General features: G+C 37.7%; 1 protein-coding gene and 1 long non-coding RNA gene across 2 annotated transcripts in view; one reads left to right on the forward strand and one right to left on the reverse strand.

The window, feature by feature from the left end:
* On the forward strand, positions 1-23,789 carry LOC117677514 (uncharacterized). Its single transcript, XR_004594799.2, has 3 exons — positions 1-85; positions 21,360-21,427; positions 23,708-23,789. It is a non-coding gene; the product is annotated as an uncharacterized LOC117677514 (long non-coding RNA).
* Positions 22,091-27,814, reverse strand: part of ZAP70 (zeta chain of T cell receptor associated protein kinase 70) — a 45,779-nt gene continuing 40,055 nt past the window's right edge. Inside the window, exons 12-13 of the mRNA XM_034437758.3 lie at positions 23,660-23,772; positions 22,091-22,713 (exon numbers count right to left, since the gene is read on the reverse strand). Of these exons, the coding sequence (XP_034293649.1) occupies positions 22,623-22,713; positions 23,660-23,772 (204 nt within the window). The 3' untranslated portion in view covers positions 22,091-22,622. The remainder of the gene's footprint in view (positions 22,714-23,659; positions 23,773-27,814) is intronic.

Genomic DNA, 27,814 nt, shown 5'->3' on the forward strand with positions numbered 1-27,814 from the left:
ATCACAGAAGAGCTGGGGATGCCTGACCTTTTCAGTCTGCTTAGTGCTGCAACTCTGAATCACTTCAGACCCGCCTGGAAAATTGGTAAGATCAACCACAATTTCCTTTTCACCACCTCATCTGCTACCTCACCCTGGAAGAAGAAAGAGAACAGCAATCTTACCTTTTCAAAGAATGGCATCTTGTGATCCCCTGAGCCCTATTTCTGGGATCTCCTATTGCCAGAATTCATTGGCTGGTTTTTCACAACAGTTTTCTAAACAAGTTGCAATGCAGGCTAAAGCCAGAAGAAGATCTGATTATTAGGCCATTACACATGGTTTAAACAGCAATTAGATTTTATGACCCCAGATTTAAGTTTAGGGTGATTGTGTGAACCATATCTACATTATCTATATCTTTCTTTCCATCTATCTATCTATCTATCTATCTATCTATCTATCTATCTATCTATCTATCTATCATCTACCTACCTACCTACCTACCTACCTACCTACCTACCTACCTACCTAAGGGATGTGGTGGTTCAGTGGCTAAGATGCTGAGCTTGTTGATTGAAAGGGCGGCAGTTCAGCGGTTCGAATCCCTAGTGCAGCATAACGGGGTGAGCTCCCTTTACTTGTCCCAGCTTCTGTCAACCTAGCAGTTCGAAAGCACGTAGAAAATGCAAGTAGAAAAATAGGAACCACCTTTGGTGGGAAGGTAACAGTGTTCCGTGCGCCTTTGGCGTTTAGTCATGCTGGCCACATGACCACGGAGATGTCTTTGGACAGCACTGGCTCTTCGGCTTTGAAACGGAGATGAGCATCGCCCCCTAGAGTCGGGAACAACTAGCACATATGTGCCAGGGGAACCTTTACCTTTACATACATACATACATACATACATACATACATACATACATACATATATATATATTGCTGCAAAGGGCAAAATCTAGGGGCAGCTGAGAGAGAACACATGTTTTCTTAATTCTGTGGGTCAAAAGTGTGTCTCATTCAACTGAAACTCCAATTGACAGGCAGGATTACTATCGGGTGCTAAGAGGCACTTTTGAGAGGAAATTTTAGGGTAGATTTCTCAAACCAGGTGTCCAGATGGTTGGAATCATACATGTTTTATAACACAATATTTGGAAATTATACTGGGAAGATAGAAATGTATTACTTATTCTTTGACTCTAAAGTTATTCTTTGCCTTGTCAAGTTGGCCTTTGCGTCCATTCTGGAATCGACAGGGTTACTAGATGTCCACATTTTCTTAGCTATGTCCCACTTTTACTCAGTCATGCTTAGTACATCCGGGAGCAAAAAATATGCTCAAATGCTCAGAATTCAAAAGAAACTTAAGATGGTGCTTCCCAATTTCTACAGGAAAGAGAATCACTTCTGTTGTTTCCTGATTGGTACATGAAGGAGAGGAGGAGTGGTCAGAAGATACTAGAAGGTCTAATCCAGAGTTTGAGGCAGTTTTAGATTGTGTCTTGGTTTGTTTCTACATTTAGGAAAGGTTCTACATTGAGGGAAGAAAAACAAAATGCACAGGTACCGTATATGTGGTACCTTGCTCAATAGAAGTAACTGTAAGAGGGATCTTGGAGTCCTAGTGAACAACCATTTAAATATGAGCCAGCAGTGTGCGGCAGCTGCCAAAAAAGCCAACACAGTTCTAGGCTGCATAAACAGAAGGATAGAATCAGATCACGTGAAGTGTTAATACCACTTTATAATGCCTTGGTAAGGTCACACTTGGAATACTGCATCCAGTTTTGGTCGCCACGATGTAAAAAAGATGTTGAGACTCTAGAAAGAGTGCAGAGAAGAGCAACAAAGATGATTAGGGAACTGGAGGCTAAAACATATGAAGAACGGTTGCAGGAACTGGGTACGTCTAGTTTGATGAAAAGTAGGACAAGGGATTACATGATAACAGTGTTCCAATATCTCAGGGGTTGCCACAAAGAAGAGGGAGTCAAACTATTTTTCAAAGCACTTGAGGGTAGAACAAGAAGCAATGGGTGGAAACTAATCAAGGAGAGAAGCAATTTAGAACTAAGGAGAAATTTCCTGACAGTTAGAACAATTAATCAGTGGAACAACTTGCCTGCAGAAGTTGTGAATGCTCCAACACTGGAAATTTTTAAGAAGATGTTAGATAACCATTTGTCTGAAGTGGTGTAGGGTTTCCTGCCTGGGCAGGGGGTTGGACTAGAAGACCTCCAAGGTCCCTTCCAACTCTGTTATTCTATTCTATTCTACACTTTAGTGACTGTTCAATACAAAAAGGAAAACTATTTGAATCACAAAAGACTGCAATTGGGCCAGATTTAGATAGGATTCTATTCTATTCTATTCTATTCTATTCTATTCTATTCTATTCTATTCGATTCGATTCGATTCGATTCGATTCGATTCGATTCGATTCGATTGTTACTTGAAAGAAAGAGTTGGTAAACAAGAGACACAGAAAAAAATCTAAACCAGTATTTTTCAGATTTAGCAACTTTAAGATTTATAGATTTCAACTCCCCAAAATTCACAGCCAGCATCAATTCTGGGAGCTGAACTCCACACTTCTTAAAGTTGCCAAGTTTAAAAAACTCTCATCTAAATCCTAGTTTAGGTGTCAGAGATTTGTGGTGTCATATCATAACTACTGAGGTTCATGGCAAAAACTAAGTTTCCTACCATAATATTGGTTTAGTGGTAGCACGAGGTCTTAGTGTATCAGAATACAGATAGTCCTCGACTTACAACTGTTCATTTAATGATCATTCAAAGTTACAATGGCACTGAAAAGAGTATCTTATATCCATTTTTCACACAATCATTTCAGCATCTCCATGGTCATGTGATCAAAATTCAGATGCTTGGCAACTGACTCATATTTATGACAATTACAGTGTTCTGGAGTCATGTAATCCCTTTTTGCAATCTTCTGACAAGCAAAATCAGTGGGGAAGCCAGATTCACTCAACAATTGGGTTACTAACTTTATATCTACAGTGATTCACTTAATAACTACGGCAAGAAAAATTGTAAAATGGAGTAAAATTGACTTAACAAATGTCTCACTTAGCAATATAATTTTGGGGGTCAATTGTGGTCATAAATCGAGGGCTACCTCTGCAAACACTGATAGTGTTTGCAGAGACCTGAAATTTATTTATTTTTAATTTGATTTATTCTGCAGCACAGACACTGCTTTTAATGACAGACTTTCGATTTTGAAAGATTGCTTCAGAAGAATCAAAGGAATCATAACTGATTTCATGAGGCATGCTCAGTTTCACTCTAGGTGAGAAATGTAAATGAACACATTTTAAATAAATTTTATACGCTAATGAACAGCACATTACATAAACAGCTGCTTGTGAGAATGTCCTTTTTTTCAAAACATAGAACTAGAGTAACTCCAGAAAAGATTTCTTTACCACTTTTGAATTTTCTCAAGCAACTTTATTTTCTGGTATCCACAACACAGTTTCCGATCTGAGGGTGCAACTTTTTGACTCTGCATCCATGAATCCACTCTTGACTTTTGAGTCCCAGTCTATGATGTCAACCTTCTAACTCCTTGTCATGGCATACGGCAGAGGTGGTATTCAGCAGGTTCTGACCAGTTCTGGAGAACCGGTAGCAGAAATTTTGAGTAGTTCAGAGAACCGGCAAATACCATCTCTGGCTGGCCCCGCCCCCATCTATTCTCTGCCTCCCGAGTCCCAGCTGATTGGGAGGAAATGGGGATTTTGCAGTGACTTTCCCCTGGAGTGGGGTGGGAATGGGGATTTTGCAGTATCCTTCCCCTGAAGTGGGAAGGGAATGGAGATTTTACAGTATCCTTCCCCTGCCACGTCCACCAAGCCACGCCCACCAAGCCATGCCACGCCCACCAAGCCACACCTACAGAACCAGTAGTAAAAAAATTTGAATCCCACCACTGGCATACGGCCCTTGATTCTAAGTTCTAAATCCTGTATTCAAGTCTGGGTTTATAGTAATACAGGAGTTATGATTCCTGATAAGTGTACATTTTTGATTCTTAACTTATAGCTTCTAGATCCAGTTTCTGATTCTTAGTCATCTTGTAGCTTTTAATGTTTTCTGATACAGACTTTCTGCTCATGATTGATCCATGATTTCAGGCAACTAGCTCCTTCCCAGCAAGCTGAATTTATGCCTTCTAAATCTTGCTCCTTAACCGAAGATATTGGATTCTTTGGCCATTGAGGTGGGCTTAGAAAATCAACTGTGGTGTGAGAAAGGACCATGAAGATTATCTAGGCCAATTTTCTGGCAATGTACAGGAACAGCAATTGAGCCATCCTTAAGAGATGGCTCTCTTGATCTCTAGAGATGAAAAATCTACACTCTATGAAGACAGTTCCACTGTTGTATAGACAATTAGGAAGTTTGTCCTTGTATTTAAACAAAACTCCAGTAGCTGCAACTTCTGCGTATTATTTCTGGCCTACTTTCTGTGGCCATGGCAAAGAGTGTATTTCTGTAGTCTGTATAGCACCCTTTTATATATCAAGATGCTGAGTTCTCAACATATAACCCATAATGCCAAACTTCTCAGTCTTAATAGTGGGAAATCCAGGTGTTGAATATTGTGTAGGTGGTAAGAACAAATAGAAATTGATGAACATGCTAATGGAAAGCACCCTGAATTGTTGCACAAAAACATATGAACTCACGAACCTCAAATATTATTTGCAACTTCCTGTTACAGCAGCCTTGTCTTTTGATCCACTGCAAACACACATAAGCTTAGAATGATGCCACAAGTCCAAGTCCACTGACTAGACCAGATCATGGTTGTTCATAGTCCTATGTGTGAAGCAAAGCCAGATCCCTGGAGAAAACTGCTTCCTGACTAACCAAACAAGGATTTTCTAATTGCATATTGTTTATAGCAGTTTTCCATAAGATGCATCCTTCTTTGTCAACTTCATGGAAGGAAGTTGAACTTTGTCAGCTTCACAGCCTAGTCAATGGTTATGCCTGATGGATTATAGACCTAAACATCTGGAGTAGCCTGGTCTATCAAGTCAGGCAATTCTTCTCCAGGGTTTTCTAGCTATATCTGGAACCAAAACTTAGATCATCTTCCTATATCTAAACTTTCTCTAAATATCAGGGCCCTGTTCTCTATGATTTTGAAGAAAAGAACAAGTTGAATGGGGTATAGGAAACCTCCTTGTACTGAATTTGATCATTAATCCACCCACCTCCATACCATTAAGCCAAGATCCCTCTAGATTCCCGATGCTATTTGAAAATATCTGGGGAATTCTTCATGCATGCATCCATCCATAGCAGGATATTGATATAAATATATTTCTTCTCTAGTTCTGGAAGAAAAAAGGAGATCTATCTTTTAGAAAAAAACTGGGCAACCCTGAGGTGGATTTTGTTACCAATGGAGGCAACAATAGAAATCCAAGATTTTTGATGATCACAGAAAACCACATCTGAAATGAAACCTGCCTCACTGATGAAAGTTGAATGTCAGTTACCTAGAAGTGATGTGTTACAGTATTAGGAAGAACTTTGCAACCTTTTAAAAATGTCACGCACTCCCCTTTTAGCTCTAACCACAGCTACTACTTTTATTACTGATATAAATTGCAACTTGCGTGGGAGAAGAGGAAATACTTGAGGTTATAAAACAATACTTATGGTTGAAATAACTTTCAACTACATGTTGATAAATTTCATATTATTGGCCTGAAAAATCAAAAGCTATCAAAGTCTACATGAAGACTCATTCTATCTTGGCCAAGCCAGTGTTTGCTTGTTTCATATCCAAGTTCAGAAGCCATTGATTACCTCTGTACTCCTGGATAAAACATAAGTTGTATCTTCTCTGTCCTCATACATTCACACAACAACTCTAGAAAGAATCATAGTGAAGGATAGCAATTTTGCATGATGTGCAATTCCAATAATCGATGGTTTATTCAGTAAAATAAGGTATGAATCATAGAAATAGGCACTGTTGATTTGCTTCCTTACTTTTATATAGGTTTTTTTCCCCCTTATATTCATCTAGAATCTACCATCCTGTATTTTAAGTCCATTATTCCCCATTCACCCATTTCCATGAATCTTCCTTAAATGTAGTACCCCAAAAACAGGATAGTGAACTTGAGATGTGTAGTCTGATCAAACTAGAATAAAGTAGAACAATTAATTCCCAAGATTGGGAAACCATCTAGTTTCTGTTGAGACATCCTAAAATAGCATTTACCTTCGTTGCTGCTGACTCATATTCAACTACTATGTCAACATCTTTTTCCACAATGATTACCACCAACATAAGTACCCACCTTTATATTCCTGTGCGTTTGATTTGTTTATACAAAACTATATAACACCCAGCTTCTATCTGAGGGTGGACAGTTAGGAGGAATTTTCTACTGGTAAGAGTTGTTATCCAGTGTGATAGGTTGACTTGTGGAGGTTTAATTTATTTAAATCGAAGCCCAAAGTGACATTTAGGAACCATAATGCTCACCTTCCAATAAAACCAATATTATGAGTTTATAGCTATTAGCTTTGTAGTCTTGGGAATGCACATTTTCTCTACAAATGAAGAACAGAGGGGAATGTTCAAAGAGCTGGATGCTTTAACTTGAGGGAAAAAAGAGAGAGATAGCAATACTTATGAAATCTGGCTATTGTAGTCAGAATTGACAGAGAAAGGCCTCACTTCCCAGTCTTTCTAATAATCAGAGTTGAGCGTTGACTCACTGAAATCTGGACCTAAACACTACAGTTGTTAAGGTTTTTTTTTTCACACTTGTAATTCATTTATAAATGTTGTGACCACAAGGCCACAAACACAGATTATTGTTTTATTTTTTAAGCATTTGATCAATGCATGGAGGCAAGGAAGTAGATAAGCTCTTCCCTGAGATGTTGTGGGACTCAAGCCACACTTAATCAAGCTTGTGAAAATGCTGAGAATAGCGTGAAAAGCTTGGTTCATTTTAAACCTTGGTTAGTAGCTTTGGATCTTTGTTTGTATGCTTTGGAGTATCCTGGCAGATATAAAAAAAAAAATCAAGATGGCAGTCATGATGCAGATTTTAAAAAGGGAGGTTGTTACTTTGTGTGGTTATGCCATCCATCTTGAATTTTTGGACCTCTCCTTTGCAGACACTAAACATTAGGAATGGAATAGAAACTTGGCATCCAATAAAAGAAATTGCCTTCCATTCAGTGGTGGGATTCAAAAATTTGTACTACCGGTTCTGTGGACATGGCTTTGTGGGTGTGGCTTTGTGGGCGTGGCAAGGGAAGGATATTGCAAAATCCCCATTTCCTCCCGATCAGCTGGGGCTCGGGAGGCAGAGAATAGATGGGGGCGGGGCCATTCAGAGGTGGTATTTACCGGTTCTCTGAACTACTCAAAATTTCCACTACTTGTTCTCCAGAACTGATCAGAACCTGCTGAATACCACCTCTGCTTCCGCTCCTCTTCTGCAATTGATCTTTCAAGATATCAGGCTATCTCTGAAAATTTAAATCCATTATATCAGTGTTCTCGTTGCCTGGAAAACAGGAAGGCACTTGGAAAACGAATTTCAGAACCTCATCCCATTCTCCGATTAACTGTCAAAAGAATAGCTATCGAGTTTAAGTGTTCAGAAATTTATGTAAACTAAACCTTTTAATCTTTTGAATGCATCTTAAAACCCCCTGTGATGTTCTTGTTTTTCAAAGGTATGGTATTGTTTGTAACTTTGCTGTCAAGAGTCAGCCTCATATCTGCACATATTTTTACAACCTCTTGAGTCCTGCCCCACAAGATATTAGGAGAGTAGTTCTGCCATATTAGGGTGATCAGAATCCAAGGGAGATTAGTTAAAAGTTAGAGAAAACAACTCTTTGCAGCTAACTAGAGGTTCTTTCAATTTTTGCACTGTTGACGATGTAGAGCAGTGTTTCTCAACCTTGGTAGCTTGAAGATGGGTGGACTTCAACTCCCAGAATCCCCCAGCCAGCAGCGCTGGCTGGGGGATTCTGGGAGTTGAAGTCCACCCATCTTCAAGCTACCAAGGTTGAGAAATACTGATGTAGAGAATGGGAGAGGAACGGAGCAGGCAAAGGCTGACAAAGAATAGAAGTATATGGAACTAAATTTTTAAAAATCCAGTATAAAGCTGGATCTCAGGCCAATCTTTTATTGGGGTACAGTTTTGATGTGTTGGAATTGCATGGCTGGAAAGTGTAAGAGCTGGAGTCTTGTTGAATTTGGAGGATATCTCATTGAGAATTCCGTATTAGGGATATGAAAGATACCCTTTATTTATTTCTTCTGTCTCAGAATATCATGTTCTACCAGACCAACACTTGTTTAATTAATTTATCAATTATTGTTTGTAACTATGATATATGACCTATTACTTGCTGTTTATATCTACACTGTGAGCTTATGCACTAGAGACAAATTCCTTGTGTGTCCAATCACACTTGGCCAATAAAGAATTCTATTCTATTCTATTCTATTCTATTCTATTCTATTCTATTCTATTCTATTCTATTCTATTCTAAAATAGCAGCTGCTTTCCACTATTCACAGTTATTGGGGGAGCAAACCATTAAACATAGTATAAATTCAGAAAAGTTGCATAACAATTTAAATTGCATTTTTTAAAAATTAAACTCCATGTGTTACAAGATTAACTATAGTTAAAGAAGGAAAGTTATTCTGAAAACTAAGCACAGTTTAAGTAAACACTAGATGTAAACATAACTCAAGTAAAATTTACTTAATTAAACGCATCTCATACAATTAATTCTTAACTAATTTACTCTAGAAGTTTACATATTAATCAGGTCCTTAAAGATAATTCATTTGAATATTACTGCCCAGAATTTATCTATTGAAAAGTTTTGTCTAAAATAAATAAATAAAGTCTGATTGAAAATTCTATTACTTTCTGACTATGATAATTCACCTATTGCTCTTTTGATTTCTGATGTACAGAAATCTTTTCTAATTTTGCAAGAGTACAAAAAATTTTAAGGAAAAAACAGATACAGGTGGCAGGAACCAAAGCTAGATACATGTATGGTGATAGAACTGGGTGTTGAAAGAATTTAGAAGAACAAAGAAATGAAATGATAAAGCCGAATCTTAAAGAATAACTCTTCTATAATAAAGTAAATGGTTTAAAATTTAATTTAAAATTTAAAAGCCTAATTTAAAAAAAAGCTTGTATATATCTTCTGGTTTACTTTTGTTGTTGTTGTTGCATCTTGGAAAATGTATCTCCTTTTTCCTTTTTTTCTCTCTCTTTCTCTTTTCTTTGATCTGGGGTCAGCGGATCCTATATCAAGACTTATTAAAATCGCCAATGTTAAATTCTCTTGTGTGTTGTTGGTTCATTTAGTCCATCAATCACCCCTTATTTAAACAGTATATATACTGTATATACTGTAAACTGTATATACTGTATATACTGTATACAGTATAAACAGTAAACATAACTTAAACAGTATTAAGTAATTTTGGAATTCAATTTCATGCTCATATTTCTAAGTTTACCTCCAATTATCAGGGGAATTAAAATAGCACTATTAGCTTCTATTTTTATGAAACAGATTATTCAAAGGTCAGCACATGTTTATTTTAGTAGCATTTCTCTGTGGCATTGCTTCCAACAGAACATAGTAAACAATAACAATATAATTCCTCTGATATAATTCCTCATAAAATCAGATATAATAAGACTTTTGTGGGTAAAAAGCCAGGAAGGAGGAAGCTGCGTACATCATTTTGGGGAACAGAGCACCGTATACTATGGGGAGGGAGGTTTTCAGTGAATGTTCGCTGATGTTCACTTTTAGTGAACATATTAAATGAAGAACAGTTGCAGGAACTGGGTATGTCTAGTTTAATAAAAAGAAGGACTGGGGGTGAAATGATAGCTGTGTTCCAATATCTCAGGGGCTGCCACAAAGAAGAGGGAGTCAAGCTATTCTCCAAAGCACCTGAAGGCAGGAGAAGAAGCAATGGGTGAAAACTAATCAAGGAGAGAAGCAACTTAAAACTAAGGAGAAATTTCCTGACAGTTAGAACAATTAATCAGTGGAACAATTTGCCTGCAGAAGTTGTGAATGCTCCAACACTGGAAATTTTTAAGAAGATGTTAGATAACCATTTGTCTGAAGTGGTGTAGGGTTTCCTGCCTAAGCAGGGGGTTGGATTAGAAGACCTCCAAGGTCCCTTCCAACTCTGTTATTCTGTTCTATTCTACACTTTAGTGACTGTTCAATGCAAAAAGGAAAACTATCTGAATCACAAAAGACTGCAATTGGGCCAGATTTAGATAGGATGAGGCTCTAAACTTGGCAAATTTAAAAATGTGAACTTTCAATAATGATGGAGAATTTGGAGAGCTGAAGTCCACACAAATTACTGAGATTGAGAAAAACTGTTCTAGCCCATCCTTATCTATCTTGAGGGCTAAGAGGACAGCGATGATTGGATCACAACCAAATCAAAAGTAAAATGAACACCTCTATTTTTGAAACAAAACAGCGTAACTGTAATATACAGCCGATCTCTAGATGCTGAGTAATTATACTTACACTGAGTAAGCATCAAAGAAGCATCTAAAAAGATCTAGGAGCAAGAGAGATGAGAAAATATCACAGCGCCAAAAATAAGGTATTCAAAAAAATTAATTTAAAAGACCAATTTAAGAACAAGCTTCTACCAATTTTCTAGATTATATTTTTATTGCATCCTGGAAAAGTTGTTTCTTTTTCATTTTTTCTCTCTCCTTTGATTAGGGATCAGCAAATCAGCAAGATTTATTAAAACTGCAATGTTTAATTCTCTCTTTTAAAAAAAAATACTTTATTAAATTTCTAGAAAAAATAAAATATAGCAAATAAATTAAAAGGAAAAAATAGGAAGGGGGTATAATAGAATAAAGAAAGAAAAAAATATTTGTGAGGGAGCTTCCAACTTTCTTTTGATACAGTTAGAGAAGCAAAATACCTTAATCTTTTGATTTAAAATTCAATAATATGCTGTATTTATTTTACCATAAGCAATTCTAATTCTCAGTTTCTGAAATGAATATAGCATTTCTTTTGGTTACAAGCAAAAAGTGAAATTTGGTTTCCACATAGAAACAAAGCTAGAAAAAATCTTTTCTTTAATCAAAGTAAATAATTTTTCCATATCAGCCAGTTCCATTAACTTCCATTGTAGGAATCTAGAGGTCTTTCCATGTCTGTTACATGTTTCCAATGTTACATGTTGCTAGTTTGTTTAGCCCATTGATCACACAACACAAAGTCAAAGATGCCAGGTTGTATGAAATGTTGGGCTACAAATATCTCAAATAAATATCTCCCCAACTATATTCTGAGCTCTACATTTGACCACCAAATACTTGGAATAAGTAAATCTCTTTTCAATTATGTTCATCAGTTCCAACCAATTAGGATTTCTCAAATGTTTTTCTCTCCCGCTCAATGTTTCTATGGAAAGAAACTACGTTTGTTGTCGATATTCTATTTCATTCTTATTCCATTTTTAACCTTGTTTATTTTTTTAAAAAAAGATACAGAATTTTTAAAGAAGGTTTAAATTATGAAGTAGCTTTATTACCAATTGTTTCAATTGGCAAAAAAGGTCATTCTGAGTTTATTTTAAATTGAAAACCAAGCTAGACGTTTTATTAATAAAAAAGGGAAATTCTTTAATGTCTTTTCAATAGCATTACATTTTTTTCAGCAGCGAATAAATGGAGGGTCATTTTTTTTTTAGAAAGTTCCGCAAAGGCAACATTTCTTCTAACACAAAAATTTGTTTCAGAATTTTAACTATCCAGTGTGTAATTGTGAATCCCTTGGACATTCTAGATTCAAGTTAGCACAATTTTAGCAGCAACAAAATCACTTCAAACATTAACTTGTTGTGCAAATCAGTTTTGAAATTTAGAAGTCCCGTTTATAAAGCTAGATGTGTACAACTCCCTGGAGGTTTTTTGGCAATTTTTTTTGGCAGCAAACATATTCCACACGCCTTCCTCCTCCTATTTTCCCCACAACAACAACCTTAAGAGATGAGTTGGGCTGAGAGATACCGAGTAGCCAAAGTCACCCAACCAGCTTTCATGCCTAAGGCAGGACTAGAACTCATGGTCTCTCAATTTCTAGCCTGTTAACTTTAACCATCACCAAGCTATCTCTCAACTAAATTTTACCCTATACTAGGTATCTGAAAAAACGGAATACTCTACAAGGCTGTCACTGTGCCTGATATAAAAATAATTTATTAGATCAGATTTCCAGCATCATGTTGAATCTTGGCTGGACAGTAAGTTATTGCCCAATTCTTTCATACATTTTGGACATTAGTATCTTAACTTTAATCCAAATCTTGTCTCATCTGATCCAACTAATTTAATGAACTAATAAACCAGAATAATTCCACAAGACCATACTTGTTTCTTCCTAAATATTTGCTAATTTCTGAATCCTAAATTACAAACATTTTATTTGGAAATTACATTTCTGATGGCTACTTTCTGGCTGCTTGCAAACAATTTCTAAGAAATTTTGTATGATAACTCCGAAAAGAGGAAAACAGTGATTAGCGCGGATAACAACAGATATGCTTTGATGGGAGGGTCTTGATGTAATCAAAATGCATATGGGATAATTTAGGACTTAATGAAAATCTTCATAGATAAATCATTTTGTGATCCATTTCCTAAAAATATTGCCTTTTTTCAGGATCTCTCTGTTGAGTTTCAAAATCCCTTCTTTGGTGAAATACCTTCCTCTCCTATATGCTTATTTTGAAAAGAAATTTGTTGTACAATTGCAAATTCAGATTTAATATGATTTTTATGATCTCCACAAAGCCTGCTTCTTGAGGCTCTGCTTCCTCAGCAAAACAAACCCATCCATTTACCAGGATGATTTATGAAATACTGTAATAAACACATACATTACATACGCTGAGCAAACATTTTAGGAGAAAATCTCTGGCTAAGTATCCAAAAACATATATAATAATAATTTGAATAATTTATTAAATTTATATGCTGTCCAACTCCCAGCTACTCTGGGCAGTCATATGAAGTAGGATGGAGTCAAGAGGAATCATTTACTCCAAAGACTTTGAATAAAATCCAAAGAGAATGGAGAGAAAGAAAGTGAAAGAAATTGTATGAAGGGAGAGAAAGATTGGAAGAAAGGTTAGAAATGATTAAAGAAGAACAGAGAACCGGGGGGGGGGTGTTCACACACAAGGAGAAAGTCTTCTAAATTTGTTTACCAGAAACAAACTGAATTTGTTTCCATCTAAACTTGACTTCATTGTGGTACAAGTATGTAATATCGTATATACTTATTTAGAATTTAAATGCTGAATAAATGCATGGGACTATGCTGAGCAAAGGCCTTTTTGGAGAACACAGTTCATTTTCTCTGGACAATTTGGACTTCTCAGTTGCCCCTAAAGAGAAATAAACAATAGTTTCATTTTGTACATTCTGTGATGGTTTTTACAAATGCTCAATTAAAAACCTCCAAGTTATAGATGCCAAATAGATGAAATTTGGTTAATGTTGGTTGCTTTATGCAGGAAGGGAGGGGTGGCTTACTATTTTGTTAAAATCTGGTCTGTTTGGATGGCTTGTGTTTCAATGTAATATATGATCAGAAAACAGGTGAGCCCAAAAAAGTAAAGATAAACTGCAAATGCAGATCTTGAGATCAAGGGAGGAAAAGAAGACGATGCTTACCTGCCAGCACCAAAGATTGAATGCGAGATTACAGACTCTGAAAATCTGTAGTAGTTAGTAGTCTTGAGCAACTTATCTGCTTGCTTGCTTGCTTGCTTCGACCTGAAAGATGGCACTGATGTCACTGTTATGTAAGGAGGGAGGACACCCTAGGTTTGGTGGGATTGCTTTTATCATAAGAAAGTGGGAAATGAGTCACTGGAACAGAATCTCTCTCTCTCTCTCTCTTTCTTTCTCTCTCTCTCTCTTCCTCTCTCCCCACCTCTCTCTCTGGGTTAGGTGGGTGGATGTGGATTCGCACACACTAGAGAGAGAGCTATCCTTTCAGCAAAACTGTGTTTCAGATTGCCAACATTATTCTTTTAGAACAGAACAGAACAGAACAGAACAGAACAGAACAGAACAGAATAACAGAGTTGGAAGGAACCTTGGAGGTCTTCTAGTCCAACCCCCTGCTCAGGCAGGAAACCCTATACCGTTTCAGACAAATGCTTGTCCAATCTCTTCTTTAAAATTTCCAGTGTTGGAGCATTCACAACTGTGCTGCAGTTTCTCTCCATATATCTTGAACGGCAGAGGGGTTACATAGAGTTGGGTGACCCTATAAACTTTCTTAATAAATAAATAGATTATATAGTCCTGTTTATGTGCTCCATGGAACGGAAAGTTTTGGCTGCTCTTAAAAAATAATTTTGGTATTTTAGCAGGATTTCACACATAGCATTCAAGGTGCAAAAATGGATCAATTGATTTAGTTCATTCTCTGAAAACTTTGTGGTAGAGCAGCAGTATTTATAGATGTGTTTTGGTTGGTTTGTTTTTAAATTATGCTGCAGGTTTTGTGGCTGCTATTTATGAAGTATAAACATCATGATGAAAGAGATTGGATGGCATTAGAGGCTATATGGAAAGCTGGGATTTAGAGCTCCTAACCAAATATGAACACCAACAGTGATAAATCTGTGTCTGCTGCAAAACATTCTATTTCAAGCAAATCTCTTTATTTTCTCTTTATACTCCAGAACTTAGAATTCTGTATTGGCCAAGTGTGATTGGACACACAAGGAATTTATCTCTGGTGCATAAGCTCTCAGTGCACATACAAGCAACAAAGTGATAAGTCATAGATCATAATCATAAAATACAATCATCCTAAATCATAAGAAACAACATTCAGTGATAGTCATAGGATACTAAATAAAAGCAATCATCATAAATCATAAGATACAAACAACAAAGTGATAGTCATAATATTTTACCTAAAGGAATAGGTAAAAGGAAAGATGAAGGATAATAGTAAAACAGTCCTACTGGGTGGTTTGACATCCTACGGCCTAAGGCAGTATTGTGTTGGCTGAAGAGGTTGTAGGGGAAAAAAAATGCCTTTAAAAGCTTCTAGCGATCCCAGCTGAATTGCCTAATCGTCAGAGGCTTTTAAAAGCATTTTTTTCTGCAACCTCTTCATCTGAAGAGGTTGTAAAAAAAATGCTTTAAAAAAAAAAAAAGTTGGCTACGCCTACCCAGTCACATTACCCCCCCAAGCCACGCCCATAGAACCGGTAGTAATAAATTTTAGATTTCACCTCTGTCCTCAACCTCCATAACTTTGAATATATGGGCTGGCTAAGGAATTCTGGAAGCTGAAATCCAGAAATATCAGATTTGCTGAGGTTCAGAAACACTGCTGTAGTCCTTCAGATGCTCTAGCCTTGTGTCTTTTGGGGGTTCAGGAGGGTACTTTTTCTAGTTCTAGTCAGAATTTTTTTTTTTTTAATTTGATTTATATGCCGCCCTTCTCCGGAGACTCAGGGCGGCTTACAATGTGTTAAGCAATAGCCTTCATACTTTTGTATGATGTACAAAGTCAGTTTATTGCCCCCACAAACTGGGTCCTCATTTTTACACCTGCTCTTTGATAACTGGAGATAAGATTGCATTATAATTCCAACAAATTTAACTATGTAAAGATTTAACCTGTGCATTTACATATCATGCTAAGCTTGTTTAGTGTTCATTGTGATTACATTCTTTTTCCAATATACTATGTTAGGTGAGTCCAGCCTGTTTGATTAATTTACGGTTAATTGTATTGGAAGAACAAGAACATTGATTAATTCAGTAATTAGGTTAAATGTATTGTACAGGTAGTCCTTGACTTATGACCACAACTGAGCCAAAAATTTCTATTGTTAAGCAAGACAGTTGTTAAGTAAGCTTTGCCCCAGATTATGATCTTTTTTGCCACAGATGTTAAGTAAATCATCGAAGCTGTTAAATTTGTAACATGGTTGTTAAGTGAATCTGGCTTCCCCATTGACTTTGCTTATCAGAAGGTCTCAAAAGGAAATCACATGACACTGTAAATACATGCCAGTTGCCAAGCTTCCAAATTTTAATCACGTGACCATGGGGATGCTGCAACAGTCATAAGTGTGAAAAATAGTCATAAGTCACTTTTTAAAGTGCTGTTGTAACTCCGAATGATCACTAGACAAACGGTAGTAAATTGGGGATTACCTGTATGAATACTTCCGTCAGGAAGAAATGCTGTGTGGAAAAGGGTTTTATACAAATATCTGCCCTTCCAATGAAGAAAGTCTCTGGATTTCTCTGCCTGTAAAAGGAGGACTGCTAATCAGCACTGTTCCCTTTGAATCCCCAGATTCTGCCAACCCCCTGTTATAATTATTACCTTAATCTTTTCAGTATAAAAATTACAACCCTGTTTTACCTGGCATAACTTTATCATAGCAGGAAAAGGAAGAGAAATCAACAAAAAAAACCTGGAATTTTTTTAAAAAAAACAGCTTCCTGCTATGGACAATTGGTTTGTAAAAGGTTTGCATTATGCACTCAGTGTACCATATTACAAGAAGAAGCAGGATCATTTCATGGGCCTTTCAAATAGTTTTAATTATTGATAATATCATTTGGTCCCTAAATGGGATTGCTGAGGCATTTTCTGCAGATAAAAATTGAATATAATCAAAGAGAATAAAATGATCAAAAAGTTAAAAACCAGAACCAGCTAAAAAATATAATTCTACAATCCGCACACAGTCACACAACAGACCCACAAAAACACAAAAGATTTCTCAAGAAATTGACCATGTGATACAGAAATACTGAAACGGCTGCATCGCTATTACACAGAACCGCTTCTTTCTTTGCAATTTAACACAAATCTTGGATGTGAATTGCTGGCAACTGATAAAATGCTTTTAAAAATAAAAATAAAACAATACAGTGGATTATATAGAATCTAAAAACTGATGAAGAGATTCCTCTCATTTCTTCACGTCTGTGAGCTAATCTCAACACATATCTGAACTACTTAAAAAAAAAAACCCATGGGAAAAAAATAGTGAAAAGATTTGACTAGATTTCCAGTAAGAAAGTCATTTACTTTATTAAGACTGAAACTGTGAGAGTTCATCACCCAAAAGAAGAATCCAATTTGTACATAACGGTTATTGCCTAATCAGAGTTGCAACAAACTATTTAAAAGAAGATATTCCTCCTATGTGAAGGAGGAACGCTCTGCTCTGCTCTTCATATTTTTCAATTCTATTCACTATTATTCTATCAATAAACAAACACGTTGTGTATTCTCCAAATTAGGCAACAATCAGTTCCAACAATAAACCACGTTGCACATTCCAATAAGAGACCTCCAGGTAGTTAATACATCTTTTTAAAACCTGTACTGCATTATTTCAACAAAAATTAAAAAAAGTCACAATACTGCCGATAAAGATTGATTATGTTCCATCCAATCTAGTGTCAACTCTTAGCAGCTTAACATAGATTTTTTTCCATGGTTATATGACCCCAAATTGATCCTTTAGATCAGGGGTGTCAAACTCACGTTGTCACAGCAGCGTCATGTGACGTATTGGGACCCTTCGCTAAACCGGGAATGGGTGTGGCTGGTGCATGACACATCCAGCCCATGGGCTGGGAGTTTGACAGCCCTGCTTTAGATTTTCCAACAGAATCTCCAATGCCACTTTGCTACTGTAACTGAATCTATCCACTTTGTTTTCAATTATTATCTTCTCCTCCTCTTTTCTTCCACCTTTCCCAGCATCAGATCAGTGGTGGGTTTCAAAAATTTTTACTACCAGTTCTGTGGGTGTAGCAGGGGAAGGTTACTGTAAAATCTCCACTCCCACTCCACTCCAGGGGAAAGTTACTGCAAAATCCCCATTTCCTCCTGATCAGCTGGGACTCAGGAGACAGACAATAGATGGGGGAGGGGCCAGTCAGAATTTTTACTACCGGTTCTCCAAACTACTCAAAATTTCTGCTACCGGTTCTCCAGAACTGGTCAGAACCTGCTGAAACCCACTTTTGCATCAGATCCTTCTCCAGAGAATTAGGTTTTCACCTAAGGACCTAAATTGAGCTTAGTCATTTAGCCTTGAGTGGGAACTCTGAGTAGATTTATCCAATGATCCATTTGTTTGTTTTCTTGGCTGTCCACAGTATTTTCAGGATCTTCTCCAACACAAAAATTCAAAAGTGTCAACACTATTACCAAAGTCCAACTTTTCATAGAATGCCACATGGAAAACATTGCTTGCATAATTCTGATCTTTATGGTAGACACATCATAACATCTCAATATCTCTGCCAAGATCTTCATAGCTGCTTCATGCTCAGCCAAGATCTTCATAACATCTCAATATCTTTGCCAAGATCTTCATAGCTGCTCTACCAAGTGCTAGTCTACAGCATATTTCTTCACTGCTTGTTTCCTAACTTGTTAGTTGATCCTATCAGCTAGTCAAGAGCTATCTACCACTTCAGTATCTTCATTGTCAATTCTAAAACCAGCCCCACAAACCACTAAGATTTAGCATTGACTTTTTCTTAACTCCTGCAGACATTCTGGCTCTTTTCAGTTCTCAGTCAAAATCCTCTTTTTTATACTCATTCATTTTGAAAGATATTTCCAAACCTTCTGGGAATCAACCCTCTGGGTTCTTTGTCCTAAATAAGAGAAACCAATTATTTCCTTCTTTAAGATAGCTGCTCCTTAAAACCATTGGACCTTATTCTGCAAGTATCACATTTCCACAAAGGAAAAAAAATGATAAGATGGTCCGTTCTCATAGACTTCTTGGAATGAATAAACTATTTCTGAGAGGTTCAGTGATCAGAACTGCTAGAAGTATTTTTAAGATGGAGAAACATTGCAAAGAGATCCACTATTATATTATACATTACATTTAAAGGGGATCCAACTGATACTGATACCACTACTTAGGAATAGTATATTTAATAGATAGGCAAAGCAGATAGCAAAAGAAATATGTTCCCTAATTCAGGGTTTAGCTTCTTCACTCTACTGTTTTCTCTGTCTTACACACATTAGGTCCTAAATCCAGATACAGGTCTTAAATCCAGATTCAGTACTTGGAAGGGAGGGAGGGAGGAAGGGAGGGAGGAAAGGAAGGAAGGAAGGAAGGAAGGAAGGAAGGAAGGAAGGAAGGAAGGAAGGAAGGAGCTAAATTTTTTAAAGAAATGTTTAGTATATTGTTTTGTAATAACTATCAGAGGAATTGTGCAAAGGTCACATTTTCATTCTGAAATTTCCCCCCAAAACATACTTATGGAACATATTTATGGAAAATTATGAGAATGACTTACAATTGAAAAACAAACTACCTAATAAACTTGCAGAATTGAACATAGTTGCAACTTTTAAGTCAGAAAGAACATCTTCTGTTTAGCATATAGACCTATTTCACCTACCCTACCTTATGTTGTTTCATTTTGGAATTTTTATTTTTTTAAAATGATATCTATCTTAGCAAATACTGTTACCGAATTAAGCCTGTTTAATTTCAGAAGGATAGGTGTAGAATCTAGGAAAGAGTTCCACTTTGACTTAAGGGGTGCCCAAGAGATAGATATGCTTCAGAATTTGGCCATTCCTGATAGGAATCCATAACTATTATTGTGAGATTAAGGACTTTTTTTCCAGGATATGAACTCTGTAATTAGGGTGGTGATACCATAAAATGTTCCATGTATGCAGGATGTGGTCAAAAAGATTAGGATGGCAACTATGATAGTGCCATCAAAGCTCCACCTGTTTTTTATAGGGTTGTGTGGGTGATGTACATAAAAAACAGGCAGTAGTTTGATGTCACTATTGTTGCAGCCGCTATCTTGATTTTTTTTTACCTTACCCTGACCATTCCCCCCATTATCCAAAATATGGAATTTGCAGCAGCTTTTATATTATATATTAAGATAATTATTTTAATTATATAAATATAAATAAATATAGCTGTTATATCCCCAATATCCTCTCAGGGATCTGCAAAATCAAATTTATTTGCCAGCCAATGTTGAAATAGAATACAATATTAACATCCCACCAAACAATTGTGAGAAGCGGTAGCAGCAGCAGGCGCATCAATTTTAATTTTCAATACAGTACATATTAATAAATGTAACCTATAAAAAGAAGAACTCTTTTTGGGTCTTGGATAATTTTTAAAAGTGGGAAGAAGTCCTGAGAGAAAAAAAAAGTGTAAGAAACCCTGATTACATTATTGCAGATTAAAATATATAAAAATATTATTCTTGCTTTTAAAAAAAGGAATTGCTTGCTTTCCCAATATTTGGAGTTTACTTTGCACAAATGTACACACACGTACACACACACACACACATAAAAGCATCATACAGAATTACTGTGTGCTCATGAACATATTGATCCAGCATTTCTCAGGGCTAACTTTAAAATATTTTTTGTAGCAAATATTTTTGAGAATTATTCCTATACCTATTCACTTCCAGGACATCTTTTTAAAAAATCATGAAATCGCCAGAGGTTTTTCCTGCCAACCGCCAGCCAGAAAAGGATCAGGGAAACCAGAACATCCATGAAAAGCATAATTGTTCCATTTGTAAAACAAAAGAGGAGTTAATCTTTCCATGTTTAGCAGATTTCACGTTTTGCAGAACAAAAACATCAAGACAGCTAGCTCCATCCATTTTCTACACACACTGCATATGCAAGACAGATTAAAAAACATCATGGTTGACATCTTGACATTTTTAACCATACTCTGCAGACACAATGTGGGAACCCTGAGATTGCTGGCTTTTGAAGAGGGTTTTGATGGCCTGTCATACCCTTTTGTTGTGACCAATCTCACTTTCCAATTGTCCCCCCCCTCCCCTGTCTGGAACAGCTGACTAGGAATTCTGGGATTTGCAATCCTAAGGCATCAAATGGGAGCAGTTCAGGGGTGAAATCTACTTATCTTCCCTACTGGTTTGGAAGTGTGTGCGCTGCACGTGCACAATTTTGTACCCTCTGTGCATGCACAGAAGGTAAAAAACAGGTTACTTCCTGGTTAAAACCAGGAAATAACAATGTCCAGGTGGGTAGGCGGAGCCTTGCGCTGCCGCCATGTTATAGGGATGGATCTGACCCAATAACTCACAAGACAAGCATATATATATTTCTTAAATCCTTTTATTGCAGGCCTGAATTAATCCTAGGCCTATTCAGTTAAACCTAACTGACCTTTGTTCTTTCCCTTGCAGGTATACATCTGGAACTGCTGGATGACCTTGTGGTGGAAGGTTTTATACCCAGGGGGAGGAGTCAGGAGGTAAGGTGTGGTTATGGGGATGATGGGATATGTGATTTGTTAACTCTCACCGGGCTGTGGGGTTGTTGTGTAAGATAGTTAGACATTTAACCTGACACGCCATTACCGGTTCTCCGAACCACCCGCCGCCACTGCTACTGGTTTGTCCGAACCGGTGTAAACCGGTAGCATTTCACCCCTGGAGCAGATGTAGGGAAGCTGCCAGACTCACTGCCCCTAAGATCCAGCAGTCTAAACCATATGAAGAACAGTTGCAGGAATTGGATCTGTCTAGTTTAATGAAAAGAAGGACTAGTGGTGACATGATAGCAGTGTTTCAATATTTAAGGGGTTGCCACAAAAAAGAGGGGGTCAACCTATTTTGAAAACCACCTGAAGGTACGACAAGGTAAGACAAGAAGCAATAGATGGAAATTAGGACTAAGGAGAAATTTCCTGACAGAATAATTAATCAGTGGAACAGCTTGCCTCCAGAAGTTGTGGGTGCTCCAACACTGGAGGTTTTTAAGAAGAGATTAGACAGCCATCTGACTGAAATGCTATAGGGTTTCCTGCTTGAGCAGCAGGTTAGACTAGAAGACCTCTAGAGTCCCTTTCAACTCTGTCATTCTGTGATTCTGTCTGTTGCAAAGGAGTAAGCATCGAGGCGTTATAGCGGAGAAATGGATGCTTTTCATTTTTATTTATTTTACAGTGCTGATCAGCCAGTCCAATCAAAATGACCCTGTGCAGCATATACAATTCCCATTTTTGTACATTCCCATCTGAAACAATTAACAACAATCCAACAAATACATAGGAAAAACAACAAAAAACAAGCATAAAACAGAAATGGCCCCCAAATTAAAATTCCTTTCCTAACCCAAGGGAGCTCTCACAACATTCTAATCCCCACAGTCTCATTAACAGATAATAAAAACTGGAAGGTCAACATTGCACCTAAGATATTTCCTTGGTGAATGTTCCCTATGATTTGTTCAATATATATATATATCACAGTATTAACAGTCATGAGCATCCTGCTGTCCCAGGTAAAAAGGGAGAGAGTGGGAGATTCTTTGAATGATTGAGAAAAAAAAAATGGAGCTCTGCAGCACACCATCCCTTCAGAAATGCTGAAGCTGGCAAGAGGTAATGCAGCACATGTGCCTTCCAACGATTTTCATGAGTCCATGATGTCCATCACATTTTTTTTCTACGACATCTCTTCCTTCTTGTCAACAATGCTGTAATAATATGTGCGGATCAGTGTCTCCACAGCAGCAAAGTTTGGGCGGTCTTCCCATCTGGGAACAAGAAAGTAGACATGTCAGAAATAAGGGTAAAATAAACTTGTCTGAATGACACACCTACATACATGGCAAAGTTCCCTCTCCAATGAAATCTGGTCTCTAGCATGGAGGTATTTGCAGCAGTGGTGGGTTGCCACCGGTTCGCACCGGTTCTATAGAACCGGTAGTAAAATCGGCGGGAGGCTCCACCCACCGACTCCGACGTCATCAAAATGCTTCTGTGCATGCGTTGCAAAGTAAAGGTAAGTAGAGCCCACGCCTAGTTTGCAGGTATGGACAAAATGTCGAGATGACAATTGCAACAATCCGCCCTCATGCTTGGGAACACTTTCAGAGTTCAAGGCTTTGCAAAATCATAGGGAGGGTCATGTTCCAAAAGGCGAACGCTGCAACAGAAAAACACGAGGTGTCCTTGATGGTCTCTGAGCTTGATTGTTTTTTTGCAGATGTTTCATTAGCAAACTAGGTAACACCATCAGGTAATGAAACATCTGCAAGAAAATCCCAAAGTTGCTTTTTTTCAGGAAGCAATTGGACTTTCTTGATTTGTCTTTGAAGATGTTTCGCTTCTCATTCAAGAAGTTTCTTCAGCTCTGGGGAATGGAACTCACAATTCTGTCAGTGCTGAAGAAGCTTCATGGATGAGAAGCGAAACATCTTCAAATAAAAAACAAGAAAGTCCAGTTGCCTCCTGAAAAAAGCACCTTTGGGACAGCCATGACCTGGATGGCTGAAAATCTCTACAGACATCTGCAAGAAAACAACCGATTTCAGAGAGCACCAAAGACTCCTCATTTCAGCTTTGAGCTACAAATATTCTTCTTTATCGGTACAGAAAAGCACGTTTTCTGAGTCTAGAAATGTGATCCTCCTTGGCTGAGGGACTCTTAGCATGCCTCTGCTGCCAAACCGAAAGAGAAGGTGGTGGTTCTCGCCTTACTTGTAAGTCCAACATAGATTCATCAACTTGTACATCTCTTCTGGACAGCTGGATGGACGTTCCATACGCTTCCCTTCCTCGAGGAATGCCATGACTTCGGGTCCTTTCATTCTCTAGAAGGGGAGAAAGAGATTGGTTAATGAAGCTGAGCATCTGTTTTGGTAAAACGCTAGAATCAGCCCCACTCAAGTAGACCAGACCATGAAATCAAGTGCACAGGAAAGCTAAAACTACTTTGATTGACACTGGCTATAACAAGAGTTTTGCAAGTCTGATTGTGCTATGCCTCCTCCTTCTCCTTCTTATGCTCTTGTGAATTAGGGAGGTGTTGCTTTGTGCTGTTTACTAATGTGTTCTGGCTGTTGTGGACTTTAAAAAAATGCTTCGGCTCCTTTAGCCTATGCGATATTTCCATCAAAGTCATCTTCCTTACTGCCTATACAGAGTGACAAAACCCAAAACAAGATGGAGGGCTCCTACTTTCTTGGCCTTCCAGAAGGCTATGTAAACCTGGCTCTTCCCCTGGGTGCTGGGCAAAGAAGGGAGTTGAGCCCCTGTAAACTATTTTGGTGCCTTGGCTGTCTCTTAGAAAGGGTGTATTTCTTAGACTCGCTGAAGAAGAGTCTAATGCGGGGAAAGATTGAGGGCAAAACAAGAAGGGGATGACAGAGAATGAGGTGGCTGGATGGAGTCACTGAAGCAGTTGGTGTGAGCTTAAAGCATGGGTGGGGTGCTGGGGGTTTGCAGGGGTTCGGAAGAACCTCTAGCTAAAATTCTTTGCAGTTCGGAGAACCCCCAAATTCCACTCCTGGCTGGCCCCACCCACGCTGCCCCACTCCTCTCAGGAGTCACCATGCGGCTCTGTCAGATATAAATGCCTTATTCTCCAATGTGTAAATAGTGTACAGACAGGGTATCAGGGGTTAACTTATTCTTCACTTCTTAATGTATTCATAATTCACCACTCCCACATATAGCTCCACCCATTGTATATATAAGGAGCTACCTACACCATTTCCCTTGCTTCTATCTGTGAATATTCAGTGAATATAGAATGCCTAATGTAAATAAAAGAATATATAGTTAAATCTTTAACTCTTGTTGATCTTATTGAGTCTGATTCTGAAAATATTGCAACAAACTGGTAGCAGAGGATGGTTAATTGACTCAATAAAAAACTTTAAAATGTCTAAGAAAGATAGGCCCAACACCAGGGCCTACAGCAAAGAAATGGAAACGGAACAAGAAATAATCAACGAATCCACGAATGCAATTTCGAGAGAATCCGAAGAATACACCACTGAAGACGAAGAAATAATTGATGATCAGGAGGAAATCGAAATAGAAAATAACGAACTCAGGTCAGAGATATTAAAACTATTAAAAAGCCAGAAGAATGATGAAAGCCTCATCGCGAACCTCCAAGATATGCTAAAGAACAGCGGAGCAGCGAGAGAGAAAAACATCACCAATGAAAAACCCAAAGATCCAAAAATAGTGAGTAATATGACTGCGGAGAAAATCATTACAAAGAAGAAAAACGATGATCCCGCGCAAAAATTTGAATGGCGGCCATCTTGGTTTCAACCGGCCTCCAAGATGAACGAAGAAGAGCCAATCAGCAAGCTCAATTCAAAATTTCTGGCGCGAAAAATATTATCGGACAACGAAAACGAAAAGGAAGATTCAAACACCTCAGAAGAATCAGAACCAGAAAGCGAGGAAGATCCAACAAAACACCAAATAAAATCAGCGATGAAAACGCTCTTTGCTGCATTTGGGCCAAAACTGAAAATTACTAAAAAGACACCAAAAAAGCGAACGAGCAAGCCAATGCCTCAAGACCTGCCCGCTCCCATCCTGACTACTAGAGCGCTGACGCCGGAACCCAGAGAGCCCTGCCGATACCGCCCTACGCCGCAGACCGAAGCAAGCACCAACGCTTTCAATAGAAGAGGAAGAACAGCCACCGTCGCCAGAACCCCCAAAGTCGAACCAGAGACCGACTCATCTGAAGAGGAGCAGAGCGAGCGGGCCGCAATGAGGAGAACCTTCCACGACGACGCCGAAGAAGAAATGGGCAACGCGCATGCGCGAAACTACGCTGACGATCCGGGAAGACATGAACAGGAGAGAAGATCATGCAGACTCGTAGCGAGCATCCCCATGCCGTTTTGCAATTTTCTGCATTTACGAGACCACGGACTACCTCAGGTTGTAAGTAATGGACCCAATAATGTCGGAAATTTACCCAGTGACTTCCCAAAACTAAGGGTTGATGGCATTAATTTACAAGAATGGTATCAACAGCTCCAGGTTGTCTTTATGAAGGAAAACTTACTGTTTTTTATCACTAGTCCCCCAAAGAGACCTTGGACACTAAAAATAGATTGTTTACACCATAGAGCTTTTTTCTTAATAATATCTAGTGTGTCTCCTGCAATGTATCACAGCATTAAGCCAAATTTGACTGTTTCAGAAATTATTCAATGCATGTTTAATTTGTTTCACAGTGACAGTGTAGCCACCACCACAAGAATATCTAAAGACTTCTTTTCATCTAGGATAAAACCAGGGGTTTCCATAAGTGAACATTTAATATCTTTGAACAAAATAAGAGCTGAACTGCATTTGAGGGGGGAAGTGATTTCAGACCAAACAATGAAAAGTGTCATTATCAACTCACTTGACCCATCATGGGACAATTTTATGTCACATTTAGACACAATCAATCTAGGGTATTTATCCATAGAAAGTCTATCTAACAAATTGATAACAGAAGATAATTCTAGAAGGAATCGTTCTAACAATCACACAGAACATAAACCATATAGGAAAGTAGCTTTCCAAGAAAAATATAGTGGAACATTTAAATGTCATAATTGTGGATCCAGGGAACACAATAGAAGAGATTGCCCAAAATTCTTAAAAGAAAGATATAGATCAGAATACAGAAACAAATACGATTATAGACAGCCTTCCATAGAAAGGCATAGATATAGGAGCCCACCAAATCACAGAGAGAATAGAGGGGGCAGAGACAATTCAAAGGATAGAAAGTCTGGTTCACTGAATGGATTAAATAAACAAGACAACACTAACACACAACAAAGTGAGAACAATAATTGGCTTATTGATTCTGGAGCAACTAATCACACCACTAATAACAAAAGTATATTGTCTTCATTTGCAGAAGATAAATTTGTAATTAAGGTAGCTAACCAAGAAAAGGTTCAAGTATTAGGTAGAGGAAATGTAACCTTGCCTGGTTTAGGAAAAATAGAGGGGGTATTACTAATACCTGAAATACCTCATAACATATTAAGTGCCATAAAACTAAGCAGAGATTCTGACATTAACATTGTCTTTTCAAAAGGAAAGGCAACTTTGGAAAAGAATAAAATAAATGTAGGCACTGTGGTGACTAAAGGAGGACTACCTTACCTAATAACAAAAGAAAAATGGTTACATAACATTGATTCAAATATGGAAGATTGTATTGAAATAGATGATGAGAATGTTAGCAACAGTGACAATGATGAATGTAAAATATCTCATGATCACACAGATGCACACAACGATAAGAAGCCAAAGATAGGTAAACCAATTCATGATGAGTGTGCTCACATACTGCATAGGAAGTTAGGACATGCCAGTTTTCCTGTAGTGCAAAAAATGACTGAACACGCAGAAGGTGTTAAAATAAAGAATTGTGAAAATTATCTGGAATGCTCAGTATGTAAATCTACAAAACTAAAAACTAGTCCCAGGCCAAGAAAATCTACCAGATCAACTAACAAAATTTTTGATTTAGTACACATGGACTTAGTTGGTCCATTAACTCCATCAATCACTTATAGGAAACGTTACTTCCTGACAATAGTGGACGATTATAGCCGCTATGGATTTGTTTACACATTAAAACACAAAGATGAAACATTTCAAAAATTTAAAGAATTTTACAAACGCATAGAAACACAACACAACATCAAAATAAAACAAATTATGACAGACAGAGGATGCGAATTCATGTCTAAAGAATTCTCACAATGGTTAAAAGACAAAGGAATGTTACATTACACATCTAGTCCATTTTCTCCGTTCCAAAACGGGATTGCAGAGAGAAAAAATTCCACATTACAAACCATGATTAGA

The sequence above is a fragment of the Pantherophis guttatus genome, chromosome 1 (genome assembly GCF_059756535.1).
Source record: "Pantherophis guttatus breed Tessera chromosome 1, ASM5975653v1, whole genome shotgun sequence".
NCBI classification, from domain to species: Eukaryota; Metazoa; Chordata; class Lepidosauria; order Squamata; family Colubridae; genus Pantherophis; species Pantherophis guttatus.